Here is a 9,947-nt window from a genome sequence, read left to right as displayed (position 1 = left end):
GCAAGGGGTTGGACCAGATGAACAAAGCGGTCCCTTTCAACTCTAACATTCTAGGGTTCTGTGATTCTTTATATAGCAGTCAAATAAGCCACAGTCGATTGGAGAATGTGCTACAGCAATAGTGAGCAGTGTGGCTGTGAATCCAGAAATGTGTTGAGGTACACATTTACTAGAAGGTTGCAGCAAAATAAATGACCCCCTCTGCCTGTTCCCTCACAGTGCTTTTCCCTTCATTCTCCATAAACTTCATTAGGAAGCTGTAATTTGATCCTTCAGTGAGATCTTGTTTTGGCCAAGATGGATTTTAGCTGAATGGAGGAAAAAGGACATTGTACAACAACACCAAATCCTAATCACAATTGTGTGGCATTTTATTTATTTGCTTGCTTATATAGCACTATCATATCCCAAAGAATTTTAAGGACATTATTATCGCTGTACCCATTGGGTTTCACAATTTAAGTTCCCTATCAGTATGCCTTTGGAATGGAGAACCTGGAGGAAACTCATGCAAAACCCAGGGAGAACATACAAACTCCTTGCAGATGTTGTCCATGGTGGGATTGAACCAAGGATCCCAGCGCAGCAAAGCAACAGTGTTAACCACTGAACCACCATGCTGCCCAATCATAGTTTGGAGCTGTTTTATTGTCTCACCACCTGTTTTTTTGTGATCATTGAGGAAACAATTGATATGAGGGTTTATAAAAAACATTTTACAGGAGACTGTAAGCGCAACAATCTTCAAGCTTAAGAGAAGCTGCAGTAATGTGTTGAGCCAAACAACATAGGTAAATTAACCAAAGAATGGTTCAAAAAGTAAGAGTGGTTATGGAATGGCCAAGTTGGAGTCCTGACATCTCAACCTAGATATATTGATATTACCTAAAGAGATCTGTGCATGCAAGGCTTCTTAAAAACATTGATGAACTTGCAGTGAGGAATGGTCTAAAACTGCTCCAAAATATTGAGCAAATTCTGTATGCAGCTTCAGGCACCCCTGAGGAAGCAAATATGCGAAACTCACATCGGGACGCAGGTATTTGGCGATTGATTTGAGTATTGCCTGCAGTGATAAAATATAACTAACTTGTGAAAACTCTGTTCTAAATATACTTTTCATTACATTCATAAACTTGTTATGTTGTATTATTTGGTAAGAGAAAACAGGTATCATTTTGCATTTGGACTTTCAGTTATCCAGGGGCGGACATCTCATATGCAGCTACACAGGGGCGCAAGAGTTAAGGGGGCACGTACCTCTAAAGCAGGGGAAATAGCCCATTATGATGAGATTTTGGACTGCGAAGGGCCCATATATAATTTTTCATGGGCCCTATTCTGTCTGCACCAATCAGTAGGATTATTATATTGGTGGACATAGGTGGTTTTCAGGAACAAGTAACGCGAGATGTGTTGAGTGTTCACCTTTTTAGGGCTGTCACATATCGCCATAATTAATCTAGTACAAGCCAACTAAATTACGGATTCGCAATCATGGACTGCCCAACCTTTCATTGGATACATCTTAATCTATTGGCTTAGTTATACAGCATGTGATGGGGAAACCCTATAAACCAGTAAATAAACCGGTTTCTGTCTACTGTATGTGGATGCGGTCAGCTGGGTGCAATTGTAAAAGTATACCAACTCCTTCCACCATCATTCATATTTCATGGGATTTCAGCTGCATAGTTCTCATGTCTTGTCCCCCTTACTTCCTGAAATGAATAATTCTTTAGCCTTCTAATAACTTGGCAGCAGTTCTTCCACTTTCCACCTACATTTCAGCAGTTCCATTTATTATGTCTATGGCTGCTGCACTAGACATATTATGGTTCATTTGAGCATTCAGTGTTAGAGGTCATCTGGAAGAAAAAAAACATTTTCCCAGAAAAACACTCTGAAGATTGCTACTACATTAGTCTAAATCGATGCCGTCTGCTGGGTCTATTTTACGTCTATTAATTTTTCACCGACTAATATCTCCTTACGTATCTGGGCTTTTATAATGACATCCGGACGGAGATTAAGATGACCTCACTCTTCTCAATGAAGCTGCATCTTCTTTCCGCCAGTTATTAGCTGTGCATATTATTATATAAGAGTGCAGAAGCTCAGACGGCAATTCTTCTACATTTATTTTATTTATTTTAGTCACTTAAATAACGCCATTATTCCACAGCGCTTTAAAGACATCATCATCACTGTCCCCATTGGGGCTCACAATCTAAATTCCCTATCAGTATGTCTTTGGAATGTGGGAGGAAACCGGAGAACCCAGAGGAAACCCACTCAAACACGAGGAGAACATACAAACTCCTTGCAGATGTTGTCCTTGGTTTGATTTGAAGCCAGGACTCCAGCGTTGCAAGGTTGCAGTGCTAGCTACTCTGTTGCCCTGCATTTCCACAATTTGCTAATTTTTTTTCCCTAATTTACAGTGATTGTCCAACCCTCCTTTTTTTCCTTTTAAAACTGGGTCTAGCATGGTCGAAAAAAACAAAACAAAACTACTAAGCTCCTTCTTGGCAATAACTGGGTTTCTCGCCAGTCTCCTTTCTTTCTGTTCATGCAGTGCTGGCACAAGAGCGCTCCAGCCATTAGGTGACCAACTGATAAGCTGATTGATACAGATCTGGCTTCCAAGAATCACGGCAAACAGCTGAATTTAAAAGGCTGCTTAATTTTTATTTATTTTGCTGTCTCATGTTCAAGTAGATTTTTACCAAACTCGCTTATCCTCCCCAGCTGAAATACCTAATAGGCATCAAAAGAATAGAAACTGAAAGACACAAAGGGTCACGCTGGGTGAGGGAGAAGCTAGGTGCACAACAACAGGAAGAGAGAGGGGGAGCCCAAACACCAGTAAATGGGGGAGTGGAGACCCCTACGCAGATCTGACAACACCTTGTCTGCCCTAAACATCCCTAAATAATAGGTTCACTGAGCAGGAACCTGTTCCTTGACTGTGCGTAGCGATAAGCCCTAGATAGAGAAGGAACGGGGTGAGGCTAGTCAGCCCCCACTACCACTAAAGACAAAGCAGGAAGATGAACGAAGGAGTACACTTAGCTTAAGACGACACAAGAGAGCTCATGGCAGCAATCCTCCAAGACGCTCCAAGAAGAAACTAGTCAACTTATAGCACTTCCAACAGAGGTAAATGGAGCTAACACAGGCACCTTGCTGAAGGGACTCAAGGTATTTAAACATCCAGCAAGAGTGTATCAATAAGCATCACAAGGTGGAGTTCGCTTCTAGGTCCTAAAGGGGGAAGGATATCACTGCATATAGAGATGAAAATCAAAAAGGTGCTTGCAAAGCCAAGCGCAATGACCTTCTACAGCCGGATCCAAAGTGATATCGGGTGAAATAACCTTTGAACAGCAAAAAAAAAAAATCATTGTTCTCGGCAGCACATTGTCCTGTGCGCTATGGCAGCATATGTGCACTGCGCAAGCTATTATAGATCACTCAGTATGCACCATTTGCTTTCGTCTGCCTGAGTAACGAGGCATTGAAATGACCGCCGCTCAGTAAAAGTTTACTTATCGCCAGTCGTATGATGCCGCCAGTCGGTCTCTGTAAGCTTTCCTTAAATCTATGGCTCCATTCACCAATCTGTGAGAATGACAGTCAGCCTTTAATAAATGTGGTGCATTTTTAGCTGTCCGTGTACCAGATTTTGAAAACTAAATATGCTCCATAACGTACACAAATTTCTGGCCTTGATTGTAGTACATCTTTCTAGACCATGGTAGGCAATTTCCATATTACTAAAACTTTCTAGAACTTTTGAAAAGTAGCAGGAAGGGTAAAAAGTTGCACTTTTTTTTTGTTACAAAGATGGGTGTACTGAAAAAGTGTTGTAAACCCCTTAATAAATTTCACCACCCGCCCTCTCTCCCCCTCCCATAATTTTTTTATCTGTGTGATGGGAATAGATTTCTCACAAAATGCAAGACAAGATGTTGGAGGACCCGCAGCAATCACTTGAATAGGGTCTGAATTTTCAAAAAAAAATATTGCCAAAACTGAATATCTCCTTCAAATGAAAAAAAGCACCAGCAGTTCGGCAATATGCGGTCACACTGGAAATGTCTCCCATTGGGGTCATTGAGGATAAAAGCGATGCAGGTGTTCGATTAGCCCCTAATGCCCAATGCCAGATGTGCCAGCTGCTCAGCGCTCGTCTCTTCTTGTGTTCTATATCTGCCGACTCGGCAGTTGCTATGATAATTATTTATCAGTGTTTTGCTTTGTTGTTTTTTATTTTTTTTTCATTTCTACCTTCAGCTAAAAGTTTGGATTCCAATGTTTTTCTAATCCCAAAACAGAGCTTCATTGCACTCTCAGTCTGGTTGGTGGATAATAATAAATAATAATCTTTATTTTTATATAGCGCTAACATATTCCGCAGCGCTTTACAGTTTGCACACATTATCATCACTGTCCCCAATGGGGCTCACAATCTAGAATCCCTATCAGTATGTCTTTGGAATGTGGGAGGAAACCGGAGTGCCCGGAGGAAACCCACGCAAACACGGAGAGAACATACAAACTCTTTGCAGATGTTGTCCTGGGTGGGATTAGAACCCAGGACTCCAGCGCTGCAAGGCTGCTGTGCTAACCACTGCGCCACCGTGCTGCCCCACTGGATACTGTAAGTTTCAGACTTATTAAATGGCCTGTTTTGGACAGAGAGCCACTTTACTGAACAGCTTGACTTAAAGGGAGCGCAAGAAAAGTTTTTTTATTTTAAAATCTTTTAAAAAATATCTAAAGCTCTTTTGTCCTTGGATAACCGTCTTTATTGGACTTCCAACATTTAAAACCAATATTTTACTTAAGAATTTCAGGAAAAAGTGCTTTAAAACAGACCTGTCAATTATTAAAAAAAAGGAGTTAACTCCCTAAGCTCCCCTGATACTGACTCTCTTTTTCGTTTTGAGCTGCATCGCTCCTTTGCAGAAATATTCATATTTGTTTCTTCTGGAGCGCATTATGTGAAATCTCTGCTTGCAGTCCAACTGGGAGTTTCTTCAGAGGTTTCATTGGGGGCTTGTACTTTCGCCCCTCCCTCCTATACACTCTTAATCACAACTGTTGTTACTGGCAGTGTGTGGGACAAAGAAGTGTCTGAAGAAATGCCCAGTTGCAAGAAAAAAAAATCACAACTAAAACAGCCATGTTAGATTTATTTTCAAATGAATCCCAATCCATTCTATAATTGGGTACTCTGGGCTCAAATTTTTGAAAGAAAAGGGATGCTGTCAAAAATATCAGAAAATAATCTTATAGTCAGAAATATGGGAAGCCCCGAATGAACACAAACGCCTGCCTCAGGTATTGTCAAACTTCATCAGTACGTCCTGCAATAGTCCGACATTATTATCAGTATATTCATGTGAGATTTACCAAGATTTTGACCCAATATGATTCTGGAGTCCTCCTATAATGGTTAACAGTATGGATGAGTCACACACGGATTACCATGGAAGCTTCCTGCTGTAACACCAAACTTACCAACTCTCTTGGACCGTCGAGGAGGCTCCCAAAATAAGGAGAGGCCATCAGGATAGGAAACAGGGAATGGATGCGGAAAACCAGAACATAAGTGGGGAGTGGCATAGTTTATAGAAGATATGTTACTTGGTCAAAAGTGGGTCGTTTTTGCTCCTGTTTTATTCCCGTTGCTTCCCCGACTATGCAGTTTGTTAGTGTGTTTTTAATCTGCCATTTAAGATAGGAGTCTTTTTATTTAGTCCTAATTTTTATGGGTTTTAGTAAAGGAGCTCACAGGATCCTCTGGGGCGTGTCTTTACGCTACTCTGCTTATTTACTCTGTGTGCCATAAGCCCTTCCTAAAGGCAACAAAAATTAGCAGTAAGTAAACAACCCATTATCTTTGGATTTGTAAAACAAAAATCTGAATTCTAAGGGAGACAGTGGGAATAAAATGAGAGCAAAAATTTACCACTTTTGACCCAGTGACAAGTCCTCGTTGAAAAGGGGCATGGCTATGGCTAAAATATGTTGGTGGCGCAATGTGCATGCAGCAGTTGCTGGTGGAAAAAGCCAAAGCTGGCAGGGGACTATATGTTTTGGCTCACTAGTCCAAGTCCATTCTCTAGGGCAGTGTTCCCCAAGTCAGGTCCTCAAGAGCCACCAACAGGTCATGTTTTCAGTATATCCTTAGTATGGCCTAGGTGATAATTGCATCACCTGCACAGGCAATAATTCCATCAACTGTGCAATAGTAAGGAAATCCTGAAAACATGACCTGTTGGTGGCTCTTGAGGACCGGACTTGGGGAACACTGCCCTAGGGCTTCTTCCTACCCTGCTCCCCTAGACTGTCAGGTCTCTCCCTGCATGTGTGCTTATGGCGATACCTGTGAGTAAAAGGGATCGATGCAGAGAGAAGCCAATAGGGAGTGTCCTCAGACGTGTCAACAAAATACAACAAAATACATAATCCACGGATGGCTTTTAATGCATTTTTTCTCTGAAACACCGCAGCCTTCCAGAGTAAAAAAAATAACCGGTTGCAATAACTCAGTTGGCGTCTGATTCATGCTGTGGTTCGGGCAGCATACATCACATGACAGGTTCTATAATAATAATAATAATAATAATAATTTTATTTATATAGCGCCAACATATTCCGCAGCGCTTTACAAATTATAGAGGGGACTTGTACAGACAATAGACATTACAGCATAACAGAAATCACAGTTCAAAATAGATACCAAGAGGAGTGAGGGCCCTGCTCGCAAGCTTACAATCTATAGGGGATAATCATTTATAAAAACACCTTCCTTCTTATCGGGCGCTATGAAACCTGTCAATCAAAGGAGAGGAGGTGGAGACTGAGAGAAATCAAGCAGGTGGGGAGGAGTATATAAAGGACTGGCTGCACCGTGAAGCACCGAGGAGTGGGACTTAGTTTGAACAGTCATCATGTACGGACAGAGACCCTTTACATAATAATTAAAAAAGTTTATTCCCACCTTATGTGTTGTGTGAGGCCGTTCTCCTTCCTTCACTATTGAGTTCTCTGTGTGCATTCAGGAGAGGGTTGTTAGTCATTAATCAGGCTAGGCTTGCTTCCCATGGCAGGGACAGAGCGCCGGCTGCCCTCCCGCGCCCAAGGCAAGGACAGAGCGCCGGCTGCCCTCCCGCGCCCAAGGCAAGGACAGAGCGCCGGCTGCCCTTCCGCGCCCAAGGCAAGGACAGAGCACCGGCTGCCTTCCCGCACCCAAGGCAAGGACAGAGCGCCGGCTGCCCTCCCGCGCCCAAGGCAAGGACAGAGCGCCGGCTGCCCTCCCGCGCCCAAGGCAAGGACAGAGCACCGGCTGCCTTCCCGCACCCAAGGCAAGGACAGAGCACCGGCTGCCTTCCCGCACCCAAGGCAAGGACAGAGCACCGGCTGCCCTCCCGCGCCCAAGGCAAGGACAGAGCGCCGGCTGCCTTCCCGCACCCAAGGCAAGGACAGAGCGCCGGCTGCCCTCCCGCACCCAAGGCAAGGACAGAGCGCCGGCTGCCCTCCCGCACCCAAGGAAAGGACAGAGCGCCGGCTGCCTTCCCGCACCCAAGGCAAGGACAGAGCGCCGGATGCCCTCTCGCGCCCAAGGCAAGGACAGAGCGCCGGATGCCCTCTCGCGCCCAAGGCAAGGACAGAATGCCGGATGCCCTCCCGCGCCCAAGGCAAGGACAGAGCGCTGGCGGGCCTCCCGCGCCCAAGGCAAGGACAGAGCGCCGGCGGGCCTCCCGCACCCAAGGCAAGGACAGAGCGCCGGCACGCCTCCCGTGCCCATGGCAAGGAAAGAGTGCCGGCGGGCTCTACCAGAGTGTTCAGTTTAGTTAATATTTGAGTTGTATGAAACCGGTCTTATACAGAAAACTTTAAAAAAAACAAAACCTTTTGATACACAGAACAGGAATGAGTTAGATCCATTCTAAGAAATTACCATATGTTAGGAATAATAGAGGAATTTGATCTGACCGATACGATAGATGCAGTCTCATATTTTGAGTAGTCGCACACATCAATAAATAAAAAGGTACATCACATTGGAGGGGGGGGTCGTTAGATTCACTAGATCTAGACCCATCCTGCAATTCTAAAAAATACAGTGTCCATGACCTACATCTCCCACTCCCCATCACACAGTTCAGGTCATCAATACTATTAACAGCGTCTGCTGGAATGGGGGTACTTCATCTTCAGCTCCTCCTTGAAGCCCCTGTATAGTAAGCGGTTTCTTTTGTTCTCCTCCTCTTTCTGACTGTGGAAGTCCCCCGGGAGCTTATGGCCTTTATGAAGCAAAAATGCAGAGTCCAGGACTGCAAAGGAGAAGCCGGCCATATTCAGCTCACAAGCCTGACTGATCCTGTTGAACCCGTACTGCTTGAACCTCTCGTCGTAGGCTGGCACGTCCTTACTCCCGATATAGAACGGTTCCCACGGATCTCTCCACTCCACCACGTAGGCGACTGCCAGTCTCCTAGAAGGGTCCTTCTCCGGTAGGTTTAGCCACACTGAATAGTTAGTAGGTGCTTGGCATCGCGGGCATAACTCCTCATAAAACGCTCGCACTTCTCCCACCTGGTACAGTCGCAGCAATTCCTCCTTGGTGCCAGGCAGCCGCCTAGTATGTCTAATTTCAAAGGCAGGCACCACAAATACCAGGTGTGGATCAACCCCCTTATCAGCCAGGTCTAAAAAGCCTGATCTCAGCCCCTGACTGGGCACCATATCAATATCGAGCACCAGTACAAAGGCTGCGCTCCCAGTTCCGCCCCTGGCGACGTTTCGGAGCAGATTGTTGGGGTAAGACGTGTTCCCTGCGTAGTTTATTATATTTGTGCCCAGATTTGCCACCTTGGCGAAGACGGCCTGACACGTTTGAAGATGGGCAAACTCGGCTGCGTCATCTTGTTCTGGGAAGACGGCTGTATCTCCGGACTGGCACACCAGATGGACGGATACCCTCTGCCTCACTGACGGGCACAGCTGGGCGAGGGTATAGGTTAGCACCGCGGCTAGTTTCGCCTGGGCTCCGCTAGATGCAAACAGCGCTAACGAGATCCTACCATCCCACCGCTGCACCAGCTCCTGCAGATGCCACAGGTTACTCAGGCTGGCATGAGATGCCAACGCCACATCCTTAGACTGCCCCGCGTCACGGGCCAAGAGATGGCGGTAAATGCGGTATTGTCCGCCGGCATCTAGGATGCCACCGGACGCCAGCACAGACTTCAGGTGGTCCTTCTGCTCCCGCTGCCATCTTGGCTCTGCCCGGGGGGTGCCCGCCAGCACTGGATGGGCAGAGCGCTGCTGCTGCTGTCCATGGAGGTTAGAGAGAAGCGAGAGGTAGAGAAGCTGGAGGAGAGCGACAAGGAGGAGGGCGACGAGGACCACGCGGAAAAAGGAGCAGCGCACCGCAGTTGGCATCGCCCTTTTCTTTTTGAGGGGGGCCCAATTCCCACTTATGGTGTAAAATCAACCCCTGCCCTGGTAGAAGCCTGACAGCTGGTAAGGTGCACCCATCACACTGCTCTGAGCCCTGCACCCAACACTCGGGGTCCTCAGTGCCAGCGCCCCCTGCGCCCACCACTACTCAGGAGCGGCCGCACTCACACTTCTCCCTGCAGCCGCCTCTCATCACACCTCACCGTGACGCCTCCAGCCGCAGTCACTCGCATCTGATCCCTTTAAAACAACAACAAATTTTTTTTTCAAAAATGGGTTTAAACAACCTCTTTAAATTTAAAGGTATAGTTCACGATTCAATAGTTTTTTTCAGTTATACATCAGACGGTGATAACTGCAATACAAAGACCGCATAAAAGAAAAAAAAGAGTATTTCCGGGAACAGACTTTAAAGAAAGGACATATTACTAGGATGATACAAAGGAGAAATCACAGGATGCATCAGG

The 9,947-nt window shown here is 45.6% G+C and overlaps 1 protein-coding gene across 1 annotated transcript; it reads right to left on the bottom strand.

Annotated features, from left to right (window-relative positions):
* Positions 1–7,638: 7,638 nt before the first annotated feature.
* LOC138651046 (beta-1,4-glucuronyltransferase 1-like) lies at positions 7,639–9,509 on the bottom strand. The gene has a single exon (XM_069740984.1). It carries the CDS (start codon positions 9,460–9,462, stop codon positions 8,197–8,199), a length of 1,266 nt encoding a protein of 421 aa, XP_069597085.1. The 5' UTR covers positions 9,463–9,509; the 3' UTR covers positions 7,639–8,196.
* Positions 9,510–9,947: the final 438 nt, after the last annotated feature.

The sequence above is a fragment of the Ranitomeya imitator genome, chromosome 10, assembly GCF_032444005.1.
Source record: "Ranitomeya imitator isolate aRanImi1 chromosome 10, aRanImi1.pri, whole genome shotgun sequence".
Classification (NCBI taxonomy): Eukaryota; Metazoa; Chordata; class Amphibia; order Anura; family Dendrobatidae; genus Ranitomeya; species Ranitomeya imitator.
This window is presented reverse-complemented; position numbering and strand designations above follow the sequence as displayed.

Coding starts and splice junctions, on each gene's coding strand:
- LOC138651046 (XM_069740984.1), bottom strand. CDS start 9,462: ATGCCAACTGCGGTGCGCTGCTCCTTTTTCCGCGTGGTCCTCGTCGCC.